At 43.0% G+C, this 24,349-nt stretch overlaps 1 protein-coding gene across 5 annotated transcripts in view; it reads right to left on the bottom strand.

The window, feature by feature from the left end:
* SYT7 (synaptotagmin 7) overlaps nucleotides 1-24,349 on the bottom strand; it is a 310,992-nt gene that overhangs the window by 40,219 nt on the left and 246,424 nt on the right. For all 5 annotated transcript variants that reach the window (XM_075281379.1, XM_075281380.1, XM_075281382.1 and 2 more), the window contains one exon: nucleotides 19,093-19,228. In XM_075281379.1, coding sequence (XP_075137480.1) covers nucleotides 19,093-19,228 — 136 coding nt within the window. The remainder of the gene's footprint in view (nucleotides 1-19,092; nucleotides 19,229-24,349) is intronic.

The following is a 24,349-nucleotide window of genomic DNA, read 5'->3' as shown; positions in this document are numbered from 1 at the left end:
TTGGCGCCATACTAGATTAATGTTACAACAATTCACAGGATTTTTTTGTAACAGATTACACATAGCAAATATTGTTGGGACAAACAATTTAGTGAATAAAAACATTTTTAGTGGACCTTTCACCACCTCTGCCAAGTCTAACTCTTCTTATCATTTAGTAGGCACTGCTCCACTGATTCCAGTTGGAGTTTTCTCTCTAGCCATCACCATTCCCGAGCAATAAGTGCTGTTAGTTTTGATGCCTAGAATGCTATTTAGGCTTTATACAGTTAGAAGGGCGGTGTCAGGTAGGAGCAGACAAGGGGTGTGATTCTGAGCCCCGACACTGGCTGCCCCTGATTAGAGCTCTGAATCACATCCCCTTTCCTGCTTCTGCCTGACTCTGCTCACCTCTGATTTGGGCTTTGAATCACACCCCCTTTCCCGATCCTACCTGACTTTGATTACTTCTGATTGGAGCTTTGTATCACGCCCCCTTTCCCACTCCTGCCTGACTCTGCTGACTTCTGATTGGAGCTTTGAATCACCCCCCTTTCCCACTCCTCCCTGACTCTGCTCACCTCTGATTGGAGCTTTGAATCACGTCCCTTTCCCACTCGTGCCTGACTCTGCTCACCTCTGATTGGAGCTTTGAGTCACACCCCCCTTTCCCACTCCTGCCTGACTCTGCTCACCTCTGATTGGAGCTTTGAATCACGCCCCTTTCCCACTCCTGCCTGACTCTGCTCACTTCTGATTGGAGCTTTGAATCACGCCCCTTTCCCACTCCTGCCTGACTCTGCTCACTTCTGATTGGAGCTTTGAATCATGCCCCTTTCCCACTCCTGCCTGACACTGCTCACCTCTTATTGGAGCTTTGAATCACACTCCCCTTCCTGCTCCTGCCTAACTCTGCTCAACTCTAATTGGAGCTTTGAATCACGCCCCTTTTCCTACTTCTGCCTGACTCTGCCCACTGGACAATACAGAGCCTAAATAGCACATCAGGCACCAAAACTAACAGCACTTATTGCTTGGGAACGGTGGAAGCTAGAGATAAAATTCCAACGGTCCCGGAATCAGTAGAGCAGCCGCTATTAACAAATACTAAAACCTGGAGTTGGTGGAGGTAGTGAAAGTTCCTCTTTAAATATAACACTGCAAGCCTTTAGATGGACTATATTTATTAGCACTTCGTATTCTTTCACCAATAAGAGTCATAAAAATGAGTAAAAATACAAATGTACAAATAGTATAACTGGGCTACAAGTTGGTCAAATCCTTCCCAACATGTCTGGTGTTTAAGTAAGCAGTTTATGATGTTCCAGGGAGTTTCCCATAGAGGGCAGCATACAGAGGCAGTGTTTCTCTATTTACATCCTGGGAAACATATTTGCATATTCTTCCCATAATCCCCCACAGTGGAGCAAAAAGGGCTTTTAAGACTCCACACACCTACATGGTGGTCTCTCTCTAAGGAGTGACAATATCTCCATAATCTGGTCTAGAAGTCTCTCACCTCTCCCTACGCTGTTGATGAGATCCAATCAGATCGATACGGTGCCATCCACAGTTGGGATGATACTGACTTGGCAAAACCCTGCATCATTGCAATAAAGGCTTGTTGGAAAGTCGGGCATGATGTTCAAGGGAGCTTCCCATAGAGGGCAGCATACAGAGGCAATGTTTCCCTTTTTACATTCTGGGAAACATATTTGCATATACTTCCCATAATCCCCCAGAGTGGAACAAAAAGGGCTTTGTAAGACTCCACACACGACCTACCTTGTATACATTAGAGACGGCATACCATACTATTAACCCCTACTGAGGACTAGAGCGCATGAAGCCAACACTGAGATTTGGAACCAGAAGAAAGCTTCCTCTGATAAACTACAGAATCCTCCCATGTACTTAGCAGACATAGAATAAATTCTGTACCTGACACCTTCGGCTTTAACCTCACACATGTATTACTAGACGCACAAGAGAAACATTTTAGCGTAACACATCAAGAAGTGCGATACAAACAAATATTACGGACAGCACTTTTGTAGAATATTGTAGTAGTCCAAAGATTTTTCACACAGAGAGACATAAAATACAATCCAAATCTTAAAGGATTTGTACAGTATAGAAGAAATGGTCTATGATTTTTTTCCCCAGAGTCCTTGGATACTGAAACCCAGCCATATTTTCCTAGGTCTGAGCCGCAATACCAAAAACAACCCTTAGATAAGAGTGGCGCTATTTCTGGGAATAAAAACTAACAGTAGATGGCTTTATTCAAATCTCATAAAAAATCTCATTATCTATAAATTAATGTGAGTGTATTTTCTCTTAAACCTTAATATATTTACATAGCCTGGTTATCAATTCAATTATCGGGAACAAGCCTTGATAGGAATGCCCACTCCTGACCATTTTATGGTACAGATTGGGGTCCATGAGAGTTAGAGTGTCAGCCAAGCCAGCAAATTGGACTTGAGACCCTTGAGTTACATGACAAGCACTCCGTCTTGTAAGACTGCCAAGCAGTTACATAGTGTTCCCTATTTTCCCAGACGGGAGCAGTGTGTACCCTACCTAGATAGTCTCTTGACTTTGTGTAGCTGAGAAGGGCAGACAAGTCTTGGAGTAGACCCTCTAGACTGCCATCGTGATACAGACCAGGGATACAAGCCCTTGGGTCTTCCCTATACTTCGATTGTGGATCTAACTTCAGATAAATGCAATACCCAGGGGCGTAACTACCGGGGTAGCAGTAACTACCTATCCTGGCTCCTGCTCACACCCGCTGGTGCTTCTTCTTATGCAGAGGCTGTGAGCAGGAGCTCGGATCGGAAAGTGAGACCCTGGGCCTGTGAACCCCACAAACATTATCAGTATACTCGGGTGGGGGTGGGGGGGTCTTTTCCTATCCCCCGATCACAGGGCTTGGAGAGGTGAGGGAACATAAAAACCACTTTTACTTACCTCTCCTGTCTTCAGCAGGTTTTCGGGCCTACTTAGTGACGTCCCAGACTTCACATGGGCCGGAGCCTGCGCCCTTACACGTCGCGGTGCAAACCCAGGCTCAAGTGACATCTCTTCCATCATTGAAGATGGTCGACATCAGCCGGGAGTGCGCTGGAGCCCAGGAGAGGTAAGTACCAGTGTTTTTTTAATGTTTGTATCCTCCCCTGGGTCTCCGGTTGTTATACTCTGGGGTCTGGTCAGGGTCATGTCAAAAAGTTCACCACCGACATGGGGCCCCGCCATTCCTAGTTACGCAACTGGCAATACCACATATTATACTGGAGTCAACTCATAAAGTGTATTTTCCACGATAGACCAATACTAATATAATTATATGAATTATTAAAGGAAAGAAGCTATAACTGAAGCTGACACATACGGTTATATGAAAAAAAAATGCAAATTATGTAATTTCCCAATTACGTACGGTCACAAAATGCATAACGTTATATGGATTTCATGAGAATATTAGACTTTCTGGCAGTTTCTGTACTTTGGATACCAGACACGAGCAGTTAAACCCGAATAGTCTTAAATATTACAGGAGAGACCCGACTGCGCTAAGCCTTTTATAATGGAGTGTCTATGATTTTCTCATCTGTTATGATACAATATCCTGGAGATGTGATATTCTGGAAATATTACTCACTCACATCCGTCCTTCTTCCATTGAAGTTCACAATATAATAGGGCGTATTGGACATAGCGCAGAATCCCAGTGGCGGTTATGTATGGAGAGCGCTCAACTAACTGAGCGATAATGGAAAAAACAACACAGCACTGGAGGCAGAGTTAGCAAAATGCTGCGTCTTGCAGAAAGAGTACGGCACAAATCAAAGTTTCGGTAGAGAAGTATTTTGTAACGTGTATTGAGGGGCAGCTCGGAGGTGTCAGCGCTAAGCTATGGTTTTATAAGGCTGGGGAGAATGGGAACAGAAAATCTAATTACCGTAATTATGTTTGCCACGTAGCAAATGATTCCAGTTTTATAGATGAGGTCGGGGGTATTTTCTTGAAGCTCGTACAGTGGATCTGCCATTTTAACGGTTAGTACAAGTTATCCTATAAATGTGGTATACCGGTCTAATTGGTAGGATCTGACAGCTGGAAACATAGCCCCCTCCCCAGTCACAAGGTCTCACGCGCCCTGTATAAATGGTGCACCAGGTCACACATGGACTGCTGCAAATAGCTGCCAGATAAGGCCAAGTTCACCGTTGACCAACAAGACTAAAATGGGGTCCATCAGGTGTTTTCAGTATAAAAAAATTGGAGCGAAAAGTGCTCAGTGCAGGACTTTACTCTTTGCCAATGGTTTACGTGGCAGAGACTCCGCCATAGGTGTGAACCTGACCTAACGGTTCTCGGGATTGTAAAGGGTCCCAGTAGTTGGATTCCACCAATCACTTATAACTTGTACTAACCAGAATACCCCTTGCTGCCATGTTTAAGGGCAGGAGATTATAGCTATGTCCATACTGCTTCCCATGGTCTGGATAGGGCTGCTGGATTTCAACATGCTCATTCCAATTCCGATCCATGCAAACACGGGGGGAACATACAAACTCCTTGCAGATGTTGTTCTTGGCAGGATTCGAACCCAGGACTCCAACACTGCCATGCTAACCACTGAACCACTGTGTTGCCCCATGCCTTTTTAGAATCCATGCATGCTTGGCTGAGCCAAGTGTATATTGGGATCCGGAAGAACAGCTGATAGGCCAAAAATGTGTATGGCCAACACAAGGTCAAAAATTTTTCAATCCAATGAAAGAACCAGAAATGGAATAACAGTGAAGCAAATAGTAGATAAATAGTGATAATAGTGGTTATATATAGTGTATGAAGATTAAGTGTCTAATGGGCAGTTGGCAGGTATACTCAGCATCTCAATAGTAAATTTTCAAAGGGATTCCCACTCAAAAAAGTGGTGTTTGGTTCGATACTGGAGTGGTCTGCTTATAGAGCAGTAGCTCTCATAGAATATACTGGGAAGAAAATCAGTCATTGAAAAAAAGGGACTATAAGGGGGTGGTCTTCTGGAAAGGTTTCATTGTATAATATATATATATATATATATATATATATATATATATATATATATATATATATGTATATTGTGATGTACAGGGGATTCAGAAGCTCTGGTTTCTTTCCCAAAAGCAGTCTTTATTGCAGCAGACAAGCTTAAAGGTACAGGTAGTACTGCTCAGCATGTTAAAACAAACAAATGCAAAAAAAGACCTACGCCTGTCCGGCAGCTTACTAAACGAGTTCTTCCCTCACTAACCAGGGGGTCAGCCTACGACCTCCTAACAAAACAGGGTTTACAAGTAAACAAGGGGTGCACATACCCGGCACTTTAACAGCATTCTTTTTGGCAGAGCTTTCTCAGGCTGGTTGACTGTGTCAGTGTTTCAGTCTCTCTCCTCTCCCTCTAACCAGCATACCTGTGCTACTTACAGAGCTCTGCTGGTCTGTTTCCAAGCCTGGAATGGATTGCCCTGCAGGACTGGCCCGAACTTTACTCCAGTCCGGGACCTACAAGCTAAACGCCTGTGCATACTGCAACAGTCTTGGGGAAATATAGCGATTCTCCCACACTACACTGCTCTCCACTTAACTATATATATATATATATATATATATATATATATATATATATATATATATATATATATTAGTATCTTCAGCAACTCAGTCCATATTATCAATATCCAGTTTGGTTAAGCGTTTGTACTTCAATAGTTTTCCTCGACACTGATAAAGCATTGCGAAGCATCACGTGAAATTGTGTAGCAACAAAGGACAATTATTAAAAACATGGATTATCCTTGAAGAAAGCCTTTGCAAATGATAAGAATTACTGCCAGATCAGTGGGCCGGAGAACACAATTAATGAAGTAGAATACAAGAAACAAATAGACGTCCCAATAAGAATTCAGTGAGACCGATGCAGTTCATTAACACTTGCTCATCCTTTAAGATGAAAGGATCTCTGACTCAAGTCTGGCCTTTTCCTTTAAGCACCTGATCAGGATATAAGTCCAGTTTATACAGTTATTCAGATGACACTTGAAAGGGGTTCCTTCTTGGAAAAAATCCTGTTTTTTCCAAAAAAGAGTCCCCAAAAGTTAAGGTGGTGACAGTGATCCTCACTATCGAAACTCCCAGTAATCCCTGTAATCTGTGGACAAGACAGCCAGTGTTTAATTTCCCTACAGCGTCCCTGCAGGTAAAATTAAGAATTACACATTCTTCATTCAAGATAATGGACAATCCACTTATTGCATGGAAAAGTTCTAAACTTTCTATCTGCTCGACCTAATAGATTTGGAACCCCCATAATAATTCATGGATAGATGAGGATATCCCATATTAATTCATAGATAGATGAGAACACCCCATATTAACGCAGATAAATTAAGACCCCCTGTGTAACTCATAGATAGATGTGGACCCCCGGTACTAACTCATAGATAGGTCAGGATCCCCGGTATTAACTGACAGATAGAAGAGGACACCCTAGATAACTCACAGATTGATTAGGACCTCTTGTATTTTTTTTTTTTTTTTTTAAATGTAGATTGTGAGCCCCACATAGAGCTCACAATGTACATTTTTTCCCTATCAGTATGTCTTTTTTTTGAATATGGGATGGAAATCCATGCAAACACGGGGAGAACATACAAACTCCTTGCAGATGGTTTTATGTCCTTGGCGGGATCTGAACACCAGGACTCCAGCGCTGCAGTGCTAACCACTGAGCCACCATGTGGCCCCCCTAGGACCTCTTGTATTAACAGATAAATGAGGACCTTTTCATATTAATTTATAGATAGCTCTATAGTACATTGATAGATAAAGACCCTTATATAACTCATAGATAGATAAGGACGTCTTTGTATTCATTTATAGATGGATGAGAATCTCCCATATTAACAGATAGGTAAATGAGGACCGCGTATTAATTTATAGGTGGACGAAGACCCTCTCTGCATTAATTTATAGGTAAATGAGGACCCCTGTATTAATTTATAGATAGATGAGGACCCCTCTGTATTCATTTATAGATACATGAGGACCCTCTGTATTCATTTATAGATAGATGAGGACCCCTCTGTATTCATTTATAGATACAAGAGGACCCTCTGTATTCATTTATAGATAGATGAGGACCCCTCTATTCATTTATAGATAGATGAGGACCCCTCTGTATTCATTTATAGATACATGAGGACCCTCTGTATTCATTTATAGATAGATGAGGACCCCTCTGTATTCATTTATAGATACATGAGGACCCTCTGTATTCATTTATAGATAGATGAGGACCCCTCTATTCATTTATAGATAGATGAGGACCCCTCTGTATTCATTTATAGATAGATGAGGACCCTCTGTATTCATTTATAGATAGATGAGGACCCCTCTGTATTCATTTATAGATAGATGAGAACCCCTCTGTATTCATTTATAGTTACATGAGGACCCTCTGTATCACACATAGAGAAAATTAGGACCTCTGTATAACTCAGAGATAAATGAAGTTGCTCTGTATTAATTTATAGATAAATGAAAATAATACGTTGTAGAATTGAGATGTTCTTCTGCTGATTTTGACCCTGAAAGCATGTTGGGATTACCGAGCAAATAAACTATATTAATATCCTTACACTGACAATTTTTCAGAACACGCAGCAGAAGCAGTGGAGCTATATCTATATATATTAAAACTGCCAGTATGGATGTTTCGTTGGGTTTATATTACAGATATGTCCTCTAGAATACATTTCCGCTTATATACATAAGATACTTTGAATATCTCAAGAACTGGATTTAGATCAGTTACTGACAACTGCTGGTACCCTATTATCATCTATGAAATTGGGACTATTGTTGAGTGAGGGCAAAAAGTTTGACCTGGCCTGTTCTGAAGTGCTAGAGCTGAGAAGTCATTCATGAAAATGACAGATCCGCATCCCCACAAGTGGCACCAGCAGGTTATCTTAAGAGGGCATCCCAACTTTCCCCTTTGATGGATGATGTTGGAGAAAAAAATGGATGAGACAAGGTGGGAAAGCCCATCAGCAAGTATATGATTGCCTTTCAGTGCCACTTCAGAGTGGGGAGCTCATCAGCAAGTATATGATTGCCGTGCAGTGCCACCTCAGGAGTGGGAGAGCCCATCAGCAAGTATATGATTCCCGTGCAGTGCCCCTTCAGGTTGGGAGACCATCAGCAAGTATATGATTCCCCTGCAGTGCACCTTCAGGGTGGGGAGCCCATCAGCAAGTATATGATTCCCGTGCAGTGCCCCTTCAGGTTGGGAGCCCATCAGCAAGTATATGATTCCCCTGCAGTGCCACGTTAGGAAAACATTGCACAGTTCTCCATTAATTGAGTGGGTTGTCTGCATAACACACAGACATACTGAGACTTCCAAAGCAAGAAACGCTCATTCTAGACTTTATCCAAGATAATAATTGAGGATCCTTAAAGGGCTTGTCCTGCAATTGACATTTATCCTTATTTATAGGTGATTGATCTCCCATGGCCTGACTACTGGGATCCCCATTGATGATGAAAATGGAGGCCAAAAAGTTGAGCTGAATGTTATGTATATAGCGGTGATTTATATGTAGCATAAAATGGCCCGTTGTTCTGATGGATGATGGCTGCTTTTATTATACTTTCCTGATGGATACGGATCACGTGTGCTGCCCTCTTCTTCCCTTATTGTTGGATAATATATATGTATGGTCACATCTCCATTCACATGGGGCAATAAAGGGGTACTTGCTGCCCCCTTCTCCTAACTGTTTGGGGATCCAGCAGTCGGACCCCCAATGTTCACATACGTAATGCCTATCCTATGGATACGGGATAAGTCCCTAAATATCATGTCCTTTAATATGTTCCTGTCCTGATTTATGAGCTCACTTAGGGTGTATTGTATACTGTGCATGTACGTGTATGTGCCCACATAGCGCTATACCCTGCTTGTACCATGGGTGTGCGCTGTTGTATTGTGTCGGCCCCGCTCTCTCGTACACAAACAATTCCTCGCACCGTCACATCCCTTACCTGCCAAGCTCATTAGGAAGCAGTTGTTTTATTCTCTGTTTCCATCTGGGGTCAGAATTGTGCAGATGTTATTTTTATAATGTGAGCGGCGCTCTGGGAATATTCCTCATCGCTTATATGGCTTCTCACCAGTCACAAGGAAGGAGCTGGTAAAAACGGCTTCCCCTCCCCATCAATGCTGCTGCTGTCTATTTACACTGATAGGAAAGGGTTAAAGCTACATGTGAGGAAATATGGAGGACTGTAGGGTACAGCGGAGGAATACAGTGGGGTTATGGACAGGAGTATATAGTATACGGTATAAGGACTGCTGCAGACACTTCTGCTATTGAGCACCTGCATTACAGACATAACACCTGGGCCTACTAAAGTGAATTTAGGTCATAATAGGATTCTATAGTGATTGATGTCCCCCTATGTACAGCTATGGAGTGGAGGGCGGCTCTTGCAACCGCAATACGAATAGCATTAAGGAACCTGTTTTATGAAACTACTGTCCAGTTTACGGGTAGAATGTTATAGAGCAGAAGGAGCCCATCAGCAAGTATATTATAGTATTGGTAAGTAAGTTAGTAAGTATTCTATTAGTTCCATATAACCAGCGCCGCACCTCTCATGAGGTGACCTGAAGCGACCGCTGAGGCTTCAGGGGGGGCATTTTTACAGACCTAAGCCTGTCCAGGACAAGCTGTCCACCGTCTCGGTGGATTGGGGCGGCCCTGTGGACGCAGCGCTGCTCCAGCAGCCGCCCCTCATGCTTCGCAAAGAGCAGGTCCTCTCCCTGCCTGCTCTCTGCCTCCCCCTCCTTCCCACACGCCGGGTGACGTGGCCATGAAATCAGGCCTACAACCGACGTGTGCCTGCGTCCTACGCGGGGGGCACTCTGAAGACCAGACCGGACCAAGAAAAACAGGAAACTGCAGGTAAGCGGACACTGGTGGGGGAGAGCGGGTTAATCACTACACAGCGTGGGGTCCAAAAATTTAAACAATTTGTGGACTACATGCTGTGTAGAGTCAGGGGTGAACCTAGCCTTTTTGCTGGGGGGAGCGGCGGGTTGTGGGGCGGGGCGGGCGGCTTTCTGTCATCCGCCTCAGGCGGCAAAAAGGCTAGGTTCACCCCTGAATATAACTTGAAATCTCTATTCTTTTTGTGTTGAGAAGTAAACAAGGCGGTCCTATCAGTGACTGACAGACTCTCATGGCTGTGTGAGGGCACCCTCAGTAGGTAGACCCCTGACTCATTAGGGCAACATTTGACAAGTATATCTGTGGTAGCGCATTTAATATACAGATTTTAAAATCGATCCTGAAATCTCAAGATCAACGCTAGCGGAAACCAAACATGTCTGCCATATCCTAACAATTCTCCGCCAGTAGTACAAGAGTCTGATGGGTTGTAAGACTACAAAGCTATTGATACAGTATACAGTTGCTAAGATGGGGTATTACTATACCGACTCCAAGTCTACGTAAGGTTCTGCTAGTTATTATCAAGCGACGCACTAGAATCTAAATGCTGTAAACATGGCGGTATTAAAATGAGACAAATATACTAGCGATGATGTAATACATTAAATTATATTCCTGTTTTTCATCAAACCTTAACCTAATAAGTCTATGGGCAATAAAAGGGAATTACATATCAATGTCCTCCTGTTGTTTAACTCTATGCAAATATAGGAAACATGATAAAAACACAGATGGTGGCGGTATCATGTAGAAGCCCCACAGTGCCATTCACCTTAATCACAACGATATAATACCGTATCACTAAGAAGACAACGCAGCGCTGGTTCTTTAATTGTTTAATGTACTATATGTGGTATATTAGCTGTCGGCACTGTACACAGGCAACTCGGAGCCCGCGCTAGATTTATTTAACCCAACCCTTGCAGGAAATCTATTAAACTTTGATGAAATATGACTCAGGAACTAGAGGAGTCAAAGTAAATAATTGGAGGTTTTATGGACTGAGTCAATTTGGACCGGCTGACGTTGATACTGTGTTAGAAGTCGCTGTTCAGTTCCCACTCACGTTACATTTTCAGCCCATTCTTTGACGTATATATCGAGAATAGCTCCCTACGTAAGACTCCGACAAAAGGCTGCAACGTGTCCCACTGTTTTTACATACATTTGGATATGTTGCCTATTGGCTCCTATTTTTTGTACTGCATATTATACATGTTTTATTGTACCATACTTATATATGTGACTGGTGAACAAATACATACATCACTAAAAGTCACTCCAGATCCCACACCCCATAAGACCCCCTACATAGAAAAGGTAACCAAACATGCCCACCTAAGTCTATGGGAGTTCTGGCCGTAGCTGAGCCAGTGACCCTTTAATGGTAAGTTCACATGGTGGGAACCACTAAAATCCAATGCAGAAATTTTCCTGCCGGTGGAAAAAACTTTCCTGCTTCCATTCACTTTCATCAAGGTTCAGGCAGCATCAAGATCAAACAGGACCAGGGACAAAGTTTGAGGGGGCGCAGTCGCACTGGTGCTCAGGAGCCTTAGGGGGCCCATAAGTACTGGCATCAGTATTGAGATTGCAGCTTCCATCTGGCCCATAAACCAAGGAGACCCCCAGATTACCCTAACCACACTAAGGGGGATTAAACTCCTTAGCCCCCGTAACCATCACTATCAAAAATTCACTGCAGGGATGAGGTAGAGGGGCCCGGACAAAATATTGCTCCGGGGCCCACACGACTTTAGTTACATTACTGAACAGGATGCTTCTTTTTTATTGCTTCCCATTGAAATAAATAGGTGGCAGAAATGTTATGGCTGATTCCACTGTAAAAATTCTGCCATGTGAACCTGCCCTTAGACTTCAAAACAGAGGGCCACAACCTTGAGTCTCTACAGTATCTCAGGCCTGGTTCACATCTGTGTTGAAGTTTCTGTTTGTGGAGTCCGCTTTCGCATCCCTGAATGTAAACCTATCCACATAAAAAAATGGAAACCCGCGGACTCCATAGACTTTAATGGGGTCCATGTGGTTGCCGCACGAAAAATGCAGAGAGATAAGCGCTGCTTGCAGGTAGTTAGGATTGCAGCACGTAATTCTCCATTTTCCTAATCGGTTGCTGTCCCAGAGCTGTGCATATACTGTTCCGTTCCGAATAGCATGCTACCATAGAAATGAATGGAATTCATTTCTATGGGAGCGTGCTATTCGAAACGGCTGTTCCGAATAGTGTTCGCTCATCTCTATTGATGACCTATCCTTATGCGGATGCACATTAGTGCCGAGATATAAGATATAAAAATCTGAGACTGGATTTTTGAGAGACACTCTGTTTTGACAGTGGTCCACCTGATCCAGCATTCTTATACCTCTGATGAGCCCCTCCATTACTAAATAATGGAAAAGCAAAAAGTTGGGACACACCTCAGGTGGGAATGAAGAAGCATTTAGAACATCTCAATAGATAGATAGATAGATAGATAGATAGATAGATAGATAGATATGACAGAGATAGATAGATAGATAGATAGATAGATAGATAGATAGATAGACTGGGCAGGAGGGATATGATGGACATCTGAGGTCACCAAGGTGGTGGGCACATCCATCATGTGTCCTGCTTATAACCAGGCCCTATACATTGTTAACTCAAGGAAGACAATTTGAGGAACTACACCATATATCGGCATGGACCTTAAAAATTCATGTAACAACCCTTCTTACTCTCTATGTCAACATTATTGAGTTTCATTTATTTTTAAGTAGACTCCGCTTGAGTTCTTCAGCCCTCATAACCCAGTATGAGATGCTTCATTATAGTAGTACTTTATAGTAAAGTGCATTAAACAGAATATCTAGGCAGCGGGCTAATGATGTGCCAACTACTGCGCTCATATTGATGCCCGTGGATGCCAGGAAATGTCACGACGCACCTGTACCTTGCAACGCAATGCAATCATGATTTCACAGTCATGTAATAGAAGACGACTTCCATCTCCGTTGACTCCTACGAGACCCATTTCTCTATAATCGGTTCCATTGTCTCGGAGTTAATGAGTTAATCTATCCAGCAATGAGTTTTCCTCTCTCTGTCTGTCGTCTTCTAGGTTACACAAAGCTAACGGACCTGTAGCTAAAACCAGCAGACTTCATTTTGGAAATCCAAGGGCCGGCAATGAATATTTGTTGCAAATTTTTAGAAGAATGAATTCACGTTAGCTTGGTTCTTTGGATGATTGGCGGAAGAATGGCTAACGCTGTTCCTGGCTATTAGCTTATTTCTATTTGTGGTCCGCGGGAGGGTATGACCACAAATCCCCTGTGGATAGGAGGATCTTCTCCTTTCCATTGAATTCTGACTTACTTTATATTTATAGTAATGTTTCATTCACTGCCGGCCACTGGGTCTCCCCGCTGGGGGCTGTCACATGTAATATTACTCAGGGTTTCCGTCTCACTAACCCCACACTGCTCCACTGAACCTGTTCCTCAAGAAATGGGGAGAACTTCAGAGGCATTATAGCGTCGGTATTAGAAGACGACACATAATGGGCTATAAATAAGTTGTAGGGTCCCCGTATTATTATAAGAGGAAGCATCTTCTAAGTCTAGGGTCTACACAGATGAGATGAAGTCATATCGTAAGGATATGTAAGCCAGTTCATGCTGTCTTCGTAGAGTGAGTCAATGTCAATCATTGAGCAGGGCATTTCAGAATTAATATCGCCATATAGCTCCAGAATGCACATGTGTCATAAGTAAACACTTGGCTTACGAGATGTCTGTAACATGTGATTTGACATTTTGACATTCATTTGTTATGTCAGAATCCGTTCTCCCATCACACCCTATGTAAATGTTAAGTCTCGGGATTCTTCAAATGTACTTAGAAGAAGTCAAAAACCATATCTATAAGGGACCACGGTTGAAAATGGCTGCTACAGCTTGAAACATGGAAAAGGAAGGGGGTCACACGGTGGCTCAGTGGTTAGCATTGCAGCGCTGGAGTCTTGGTGTTCAAATCCCACCAAGGACAGAAAACCATCTGCAAGGAGTTTGTATGTTCTCCCCGTGTTTGCATGGATTTCCATCCCATATTCCAAAAAAAGACATACTGATAGGGAAAAAATGTACATTGTGAGCTCTATGTGGGGCTCACAATCTACATATAAAAAAAAACATGGAAAAGGAGGAGCATAAAAATATGGGAGGTCACACAACGTATTTGCTAAAGGGGTTGCCCAGGACTATGATATTGAGAGTCACATCAAGTCCACTGGCCACATGTCTATGTTGCCGATCAGCATAATTAAAATGAATAGGGCAGAGCTGCAATACTAAGCCCGGCCACTATACAATCCATGGCGCTATACTTGGTAAGCAGTGAAGAGGCCAAGGCAATCCCTATAAATGGGGTTATATGGGGAGTAATAAAGCTTCCCAATGCATTCCAAGCTCTGGTTAAGTTTTATTACTAATGATCACCCCGGTCCCCCATTTATTACTTTTGTGGAGGGCTGCAGGGGAGGCCAGAACTCTGTGTCATCTTGTCTGTCTCCCCTGCTGCCTCTCCAATTGGGTTGAGCATTCGGGAAAGATTGGATCCCGATCGGTGATCGAGCAAATTTCACGATCGTGATCGGGATCGGCTGGAAAATTATTGAAAATCAGATTTTAAAAACGATCCTGAAATCTCAAGATCGGCTCAATCCCACTGTATATATAATATATAATTAGGCTTGAGCGATCGGGATCGGGAAAGATCGGATCCCGATCGGCGATTGAGCAAAAAATCCTGAAATCTCAAGATCGGCTCAACCCTACTCTCCAACTCTGAGACACATGGTCATCCCCAGTTCTGTCCTGAGATATTACTATATGTTTAACCCCCACCCCTCCAGAGTGAGCACATTATCTCGCCAAGCTAACTACACCTACTTTCCCACCAACCGACCACCCAGAGGAAGTGGCATAAAATTGCTAAATGTTGCAAAAACCCTATTTTGGAAATTTTCAATGCAAGAATCCTGATGCAGATTTTCATACATTCCCCCATTTACTTCTATGAGATAGTGTTGTGGGTCTCATTGGAGGTCACCGTGCAGGGGCATCATCTATTGTCAATAGTGATCCTGAGCTATTTGCTTCCAGCTTTGCAATACAATGTTACTAGAGATGAGCAAATTTTTCAAAAATTCGATTTGGCATCTTGGTTTGATATGATTCGATCTGAATTAAATTGTGGCAAATCATGTTAAAAAAAACAGGTTTTCTGGCTGCAGAGAGCCTGTATAGTGGTGTAGATCACTGTACATTGCTGTCTTTTTAGTGATGTCCCACTAGGGGACTTAAACCAACAATGCTCTGATCGCTGGTCCAGCACTATAGACTGCAGTACACGTGCATACACATAGGCAGACTTCCTCACTTCTGAGCAGGATCAACCAGGTACTGAGTACTAGCAGCCCAGGGTCACTAGCCAGACCCTGGGCTGCAGAAGATGTATATCGGCACCCCCCCCACCAAATCTTACAGCGTGGGACCCTGGAGGGACATGTAGTATGGTGGAACCCCTTGAATGCTGTGGTTATGTTTGACCGCAGCATACAAGAGGTTAAAACCGGGGCGTTATGGAACAGGGTGTTAGCTGTCAGTTACAGCTAACACCCAATCCTGATGCCGTGGGCGGACGTGAAGGGGTTAAAGGTCTGTGACATCACAGAGCTGGCTGCTGATTGGCTGCACACATGGCACTGTGGGTGATCCCGCATTCCCAGAGTTCCTTGTGCCACGTCCTAACGTGCAGCAGCCATTTTTAGAAAAAGTGTAAGGAAATCCGGAATCGAATATTTATTTTGAATTCCGCTTCGTCAGCTTCGATTCGTTCATCTCCAAATGTTACCCTTCATTTTAATTCTGCCCTCTCGGGACAGATAGTAGGACTGCTGTCCATGACCTCTGTCTACATGGCACAATTTAAAGGGATTCTACCATTAAATTCAAATTTTTTGTTGGTCACACGTAGGACTAGCCTTAAGAAAGCCTATTCTTCTCCTACCTCCTACCTTTAGAAAAAATGGCCGCTTACACAGTAAGCAAGCGGCCATTTTCTTGTGGCCTGTGGGCATACGCAATCGGCTCTGCCCAAGGCCCAATGCCTAGAAGTTTGACCCCCAGTGGCGTAAGAATACGCATTAAGAAGCCATTCCTGAAGAAGATGGAGGCGGTGCTAGGGAGTTCTCTTGCAGCATTGGGCCCGCCCCCAGTGCTGCGAGAGAACTCATTTGCATACTGATGAAAATCGGGATTTCTATGGAACGGCGGCGCGGAGAAGACATCTAAATGTAGGCGAAGAATAGCCTTTCTTAAGGCTATTCCAACATGGCTAATAATCTATTTCATTTCTAAAGCCAAATGAATTGGGACACGGAATTTTCCGACAAAGGTATTTTCCTACAAAGGCTCAGATTCCTAAACTTGTAATATTCCCGTTTTCCGCTGTTACATATTTAGTTGCTCATCATCGGAAGGTGTTAAGAAATCCAAAGCTTTTCAGTTTTGCTGTATCTCACTTAGCTAACCCTTGAAGAATGCTACTTAGGAGGATCTGGCACGTCTGCTTCTCTCCGTGGCTGCTGGTAAAATGAATGCATTTCGTTTTCCCCTGCTTAAGGCAGCTTGGTTTGGATTTCACATCCTCGGGATATTTAATCTGTTTTATCAATGCTGCAGAAACACTATCTGCCATCCGTTGTGCTAGAAATAGCTCGATATCAGAAAAAGATGGATTGAACGTTATAGTCTTAGGGTTTCGGTCTCCCTTCTGTCTCATTACCCCTCTACTCCATCTTGATGCTACTGGCCACTAGAGATGAAAAAATCTTTAAAAATTCTATGCAAATTGCTCTGATTTGATGCAAATCTCTAAGTGAGTGAGTCCTACCATGAATATAGATGAGCAAACCTTCAAAAATAATTCTCCATTCTTCAAAATGCAAGCAGTAATTTTACTATAGTTACTGTCATTATATTGGAGTCTGGGGATCCATCGGACAAGGTGACCTTGGAGCCAATGTGGGAAGGTCAAGTGAACTGGCGCCAGTAAAAGCTGCTAATGTTGGCGGCAGAACTTGTCACCATTAGGTTATTCCAACATGTGGCAACAAAGATGTCCATGTAGAGGACAAAGTTATTCGGTGTTCACACTAGCGCCGCTGGCTGCCCTTTGAGTTGCCGTCTTAATCCCTGGAGAAACTGGATAGGGGACTGGTTTTTTTGCACCAACACAAAGTCTGTGACCGTGCAAAAAACCCTTTTCACCGCGGAGAGGCTGCACGGAGAGGCATCCCTGTCCGCCCTTTGGGATTAGAATGGAAACCCAAAGGGCGGACAGGGACGCAAGGGCCCGTGTTCACAATGTAACGCGGCGTTGATTCTGACACGTAAACACGTGTCAGAGTCAGCGCTGCAAAACAGAATCCCATTGACTTCAATGGGTTCCATCTTACGCGCGTAACACATTGAAATCAACGGGAGGCTTTTTTCAATGTATTACGCGTGCTAAACGGAACCCATTGAAGTCAATGGGATTCTGTTTTGCAGCGCTGACTCTAACACGTGTTTATGTGTCAGAATTAACGCCGCGTGACGTTGTGTGCACGGGCCCTAAGTCAACTGCATTTTTCTTTATTTTTTAGCTGTTTTGCTACATGAGAGTTTTCTTTCTTTTCTTGATACCTTTTTAATTTGCCTTATTATAGATATTTTCTATTTATTTTTTCTAACTTTTTATTATTATGTTATTTCTGCTTCGCACTATCTGGAGCGATGCCAAGAACAAATCAGCCCTCTCCACTTTGTTGCTCAGTGGCTGCCTATTGATTCAACATTAATCTCGCACACGGAGGACCGTCAGGGTGACCTCCATTCTCTTGGTACCTCTGGAACAGCACAGGTTAATGCAGGCAGTGCCTCATTTACATATAGACACAGTAGCCCCGTTTCTTTGGGCAAGCCTAGGGGAAGGATGCCCTATGAAAGGAACATTCACATATAGATACAAAGTATGCAATGCTATGTAAATTACGTATATGTTGGTTATGTATAGGCTATTTTGGCACAGCACAGTACAGTCCTGTGGGAGTGAGGCCCGGTTCACATCTGGGATCGGTATTCTGTTCAGGGAGTCCACATGGGGACCCCCCGAATGGAACACTGAAAACATTGGCAAGCGGTGAGCTTATGAAAGCACATGGACCCCATAGACTGTAACGGGGTCCGTCTGTTTTCCACACGGTGTCCGCACAACTCGTAGTAGTTCATGAAGTACTCTTCTCTCCACATGTTCCGTGCCGACACCACCCCATTATAGTCTACGGGGTCCGTGGGCTTTCAGTGCTCATCGCTTGCCAATGCAGTCAGTATTCCATTTGGGGGTCCCCATGTGGACTCACCAAATGGAATACCATACGCAGTTGAGGCCTAAGAGGACTGAGAGGAAAGAACCAGGGGAATGGGAAGGAATTAGAACATAACCAGGGGAACGTTATAGAGTGTGCAAGACAGAATAACATGGAAGACAAACATTTTAAAGTCATGCATGACTTAAAGGGATTTTCTGAGATCTTCATATGGATGGGGTGCAGGGTTCGACTCCTAGGACCCCTGCTGATAAGCTAATTGAAGATGTTGCGATGCTTGGGCTAGCTCAGCAACCTCTTCTTAGTGATATCACATAATAAGGTCCTCCTAATTGTATAAGTGTATGGGCCTAAGCTGCAATACCAGGCACGGCCACAATGCTATTTAGGGCACTGTGACTTGATCTTTTGTCTGAGCGCCATGGCCACTTCAGTTAGATTAGTCAGGGTACCAGGAGTTGGACCGCAATAAATCAGATATTCTAAGGATAAGTCATTTATTTCAAAATATTGGAGATCAACAACATGGGCAGAGACCAAGCGCCAGACAATCTGCTCCGGAGCATAGAGATATAGCAATTCACAAGGACTGGTCTACTCACCATGAGCATCTCGCTGGTCAGGGAATTCACAAGGTCCGACACTGATGACCGCTGGTCCGCTTTTTTATCGCCTTCTTCTGGTTGCGCTTGTCCCGGCACCACGGATGTATTTGATGTTTTGGCACCTGCTGGTAATCTTAAAGAAGAAAAGAGGACACATGTTAAAGGTGACACTGGAATTGCCTGCCATAGCCTGGGAAGTGGATTAATGGAAGCCAGCATCAGCCATTGATCCTGAGAGGGTATTGGAGTTGGCCCAAGTTGACCTTCGGCAGTAAACCAGTCAGTAAGCCATACATGCTGTGACATTTAGCAGATGTTTATTGAAAGCCTGGCCTTACCGCAGATCTGGGGCAGCATGAAATGAGTGATGGAGAATATAGGCGTTTTATGTCTACCGTTAAAAGCCAATTGAACTCTAGCTCATTGGAAAGGGGAACGTAAGGTTGGAGGATGTCTTAGCTATGTAGGATATCCTAATATAAGGTTATGCGGTATTATTCGTAGTGATGATTCTTGGATATGTGAGTATATTTCTGTCCTCTTTTTTGTAATCTGTCAAGGTTTGTTATGTCAGTCTTTGCCCTGGCAGTCACGCGTACATGACTGACTGTCAGGGATTTACTGATAGAACAGACCCTAGAGGCTTTGTTGCTTTTCTAGATATGGCTGCTTCCAAGTCGTGGCCCCGTGCTGGCTCTATCTATTGGGCTTATTCCGTCTCATCGTTTAATATGGTTTCTGTTACATTTAGGAGTCAGAAGGCTCAGCTGTTCAATGCGGCAGGTCAGATCCGTACTACATAACACATTTCTTCTAATGTCAAGTTTATTTCCGAATATGTCTTGCACTGTAGGACATGTATTTTTTATATATATGTGAACCTTCTGGATGATTTAAGACTACATAAGCTGTCAGGTTTTAGTTTCCAGTTTAGTTTTTGTGGACTCTGTATGAGGCCTGGTTCACATCTGCGTTAAGTATTCCGTTCAGAGAGTCCGTATGGGGACCCCCGATTGGAATACTGAACCCATTGACAGAGATGAGCTTAGGAAAGCACACGGACCCCATAGACTATAATGTCATGAAGTACTTTTCTCTCCGCATGTTCCGTGCGGACACCACGTGGGAATACACATGGACCCCATTACAGTCTATAGGGTCTGTGTGCTTTCATAAGCTCACCACTTGTCAATGTGTTTGGTATTCCGTTCAGGGGGGATGTGGACTCCCCGAACGGAATACCAAACGCAGATATGAACCGGGCCTAAGCCATTAGAATAGCTGTGCTCAGGCGTTACATTGAGCAGTTCTATGTCTCTCTATCCAAGCAGGAAGTCACAGCATGGATATAAGCCACCAATGAGAAGCTGGATGAAATAGAATAAATTAACTGGAATTTCAATACCTGGAGTGGAGGAAACCACTCACTTTCTCAATCTTTTAATGCTAGTATTCTCCTCTCGCCTGTGGCAAACCCTTCCTCAGATAGGCCGTATTTTCCCCATAAAGGCCTTTGAATTCAATTAAGGTCGGGGCCTTACGTTGGGGCAGCGTTGAATAGCCCATTAAAATCAACAGCACAATGTGCCAAGAAACGTGCCCAGGAACGTCTAAAAACAGTGCTGAAAATTTTGGATTGGATTTTGGAGCCATATGCTACACAAAAAGAAGCATATGTCATGAAAATTTCATAAATCTTTCTATTGTATGTGAGGGGTGAATTTTAACACTTCACTGTTCTCAATGCACCCATACACACTAATGTGCGGCACGAATTGCCGTGTCACCTGACTATGGGGGTATCTTGATTTCTCAGGTATTGAGGGAAAGAAGGATCGGCGTGTTGAATTTTACATTCTCTATCCTTTTTGTTTTCAGGGGAGTTCAGTTACTACAAGAGATGTCATTCCGATAGAGAACAAGCCGAGCATGCATATTTATAAGGGGGTTGGAAGGAAAAGCTGCCGGATGAACAAGCATTCATCTGCCCGCTATTAAAGGTGTATGGCCACTGCTATTTATTAGCCATGGCTATCAGTCCTTTTTGGATAACTGTATAAGGCTAACGCCCCACGTTGCAGAAACGTAGTCTTTTTTTGTTGCAGATTTTGTTGCGGTTTTTTGAACCAAAGCCTGGAGAAAACTGAGCAGAAGTTAGAAGTATAAGAGCTTTCTATATATTTCCCATTCCCTCTGTAGCCATTCTTGGCTTTGGCTAAAAAAACGCTACAAAATCTGCAACCAAAAAAGCTGCATTTTCCCAATGTGAGGGCTAAGGCTAAGGCTGAAGCCCCACGTCGCAGAAAAGCAGCTTTTTTTGTTGCAGTTTTTTGAGTCAAAGCCAGGAGTGGATGGAACAGAAGGGAAAATTATAAGAACTGCCAGTATATATCCCATTCCTTATGTAGCGACTCTTGGCTTTGACTCAAAAAAATGCAGCAAAATCTGCAACAAAAAAAGCTGCGTTTCCGCAACGTGACTCCTTAGCCTAAGGCCCTACGTTGTGGAAAAGCTGCTTTTTTTGGTGCAGATTTTGTGGCTGTGTTTAAGGGCCCCTTCACACGGAGTAAACGCGTGTGTACTTTGGCAAAATACACGTGTAAAAATAAGACTCCCATTGACTTCAATGACATTTTACATGTGTATTTTGACGTGTATTTTGATGTGTTTTTTTACACGTGTAAAAAAAAAATGCCATTGATGTCAATGGGAGTCTGATTTTTACACGTGTATTTTGCCAAAATACATGCGCATTTACTCCGTGTGAAGGGGCCCTCTCATTGACTTCAATGACATTTTACACGTGTATTTTGACGTGTATTTTGATGTGTATTTTGACGTGTTTTTTTACACGTGTAAAAAAAAATGCCATTGAAGTCAATGGAAGTCAGATTTTTACACGTGTATTTTACACGTGTATTTTGCCAAAATACACGCGTGTTTACTCCGTGTGAAGGGGCCCTTATAAGCCAAAGTCAGGAACGGATTGAGCAGAAGGTAGAAGTATAAGAACTTCCTATTCCCCATTCCTTTTGTAGCCACTCCTGGCTTTGGTTCAGAAAAACCACAGCAAAATCTGCAACAAAAAAGTTGCGTTTCTGCAACGTTGGGCCTTAGCCTAAGTCTAACTATGGTAAAGTTTGGTTTATTATATATGTATTGTTGGGCAGTGATTTGGTGGTTTAATATCCATTTCTATGCATGTATGTCCATACTGGAGAGTATCTTATTGAAAGGTTGACCACGCGGTGAGGCCTCTGTAACAATATAACACATTTCCTTAGAAATCTCGAGGACAAAGGCCATATATATATATACATACATACAGTCCTATGAAAAAGTTTGGGCACCCCTATTAATCTTAATCATTTTTTGTTCTAAATATTTTGGTGTTTGCAACAGCCATTTCAGTTTGATATATCTAATAACTGATGGACACAGTAATATTTCAGGATTGAAATGAGGTTTATTGTACTAACAGAAAATGTGCAATATGCATTAAACCAAAATTTGACCGGTGCGAAAGTATGGGCACCCTTATCATTTTATTGATTTGAATTCCCCTAACTACTTTTTACTGACTTACTGAAGCACAAAATTGGTTTTGTAACCTCAGTGAGCTTTGACCTTCATAGCCAGATGTATCCAATCATAAGAAAAGGTATTTAAGGTGGCCAATTGCAAGTTGTTCTCCTATTTGAATCTCCTCTGAAGAGTGGCATCATGGGCTACTCAAAACAACTCTCAAATGATCTGAAAACAAAGATTGTTCAACATAGTTGTTCAGGGGAAGGATACAAAACGTTGTCTCAGAGATTTAACCTGTCAGTTTCCACTGTGAGGAACATAGTAAGGAAATGGAAGACCACAGGGACAGTTCTTGTTAAGCCCAGAAGTGGCAGGCCAAGAAAAATATCAGAAAGGCAGAGAAGAAGAATGGTGAGAACAGTCAAGGACAATCCACAGACCACCTCCAAAGTGCTGCAGCATCATCTTGCTGCAGATGGTGTCACTGTGCATCGGTCAACTATACAGCGCACAAATAGAAGCTGTATGGGAGAGTGATGAGAAAGAAGCCGTTTCTGCACGTACGCCACAAATAGAGTTGCCTGAGGTATGAAAAAGCACATTTGGACAAGGCAGCTTCATTTTGGAAACAAAAATTGAGTTGTTTGGTTATAAAAAAAAGGCGTTATGCATGGCGTCCAAAAAGAAACAGCATTCCAAGAAAAACACATGCTACCCACTGTAAAATTTGGTGGAGGTTCCATCATGCTTTGGGGCTGTGTGGCCAATGCCGGCATCGGGAATCTTGTTAAAGTTGAGGGTCGCATGGATTCCACTCAGTATCAGCAGATTCTTGAGAATAATGTTCAAGAATCAGTGACGAAGTTGAAGTTACGCCGGGGATGGATATTTCAGCAAGACAATGATCCAAAACACCGCTCCAAATCCTCAGGCATTCATGCAGAGGAACAATTACAATGTTCTGGAATGGCCATCCCAGTCCCCAGACCTGAATATCATTGAACATCTGTGGGATGATTTGAAGCGGGCTGTCCATGCTCGGCGACCATCTAACTTAATTGAACTTGAATTGTTTGTCCAAAATACCTTTATCCAGGATCCAGGAACTGATTAAAAGCTACAGGAAGCGACTAGAGGCTGTTATCTTTGCAAAAGAAGGATCTACTAAATATTAATGTCACTTTTCTGTTGAGGTGCCCATACTTTTGCACCGGTCAAATTTTGGTTTAATGCATATTGCACATTTTCTGTTAGTACAATAAACCTCATTTCAATCCTGAAATATTACTGTGTCCATCAGTTATTAGATATATCAAACTGAAATGGCTGTTGCAAATACCAAAATATTTAGAACTAAAAATGATTAAGATTAATAGGGGTGCCCAAACTTTTTCATAGGACTGTATATATGCATAGTCAGAAAAAAAATCATATATTTGCACATTGAAATTGCTCATTTTTGGGTTGCAATTTGAGAAAGTCTCTTGGGTTCCAAAGTCCCCCTGAAAGGGAAAGAATGAAGTGAGGGAGCAGAGGTTAGACACTGGTGCAGAGGTCAGACACTGGTGCAGAGGTCAGACACTGGTGCAGAGGTCAGCAGAGACATCATTCACTGATGCGGACGGACGGCAGGACGCTGCATGCAGAGCAGTAGCACATTGAGAAAAGACCAGCTTATACAGTGAATACAGAAGAAGAAGAGAAACAGAGACATGGGGTTACATAA

Source organism: Leptodactylus fuscus, chromosome 7 (genome assembly GCF_031893055.1).
Source record: "Leptodactylus fuscus isolate aLepFus1 chromosome 7, aLepFus1.hap2, whole genome shotgun sequence".
In the NCBI taxonomy this organism is placed as follows: domain Eukaryota; kingdom Metazoa; phylum Chordata; class Amphibia; order Anura; family Leptodactylidae; genus Leptodactylus; species Leptodactylus fuscus.
Note: the sequence above shows the minus strand (reverse complement) of the source record. Positions and strands in the feature narration are given on the sequence as shown.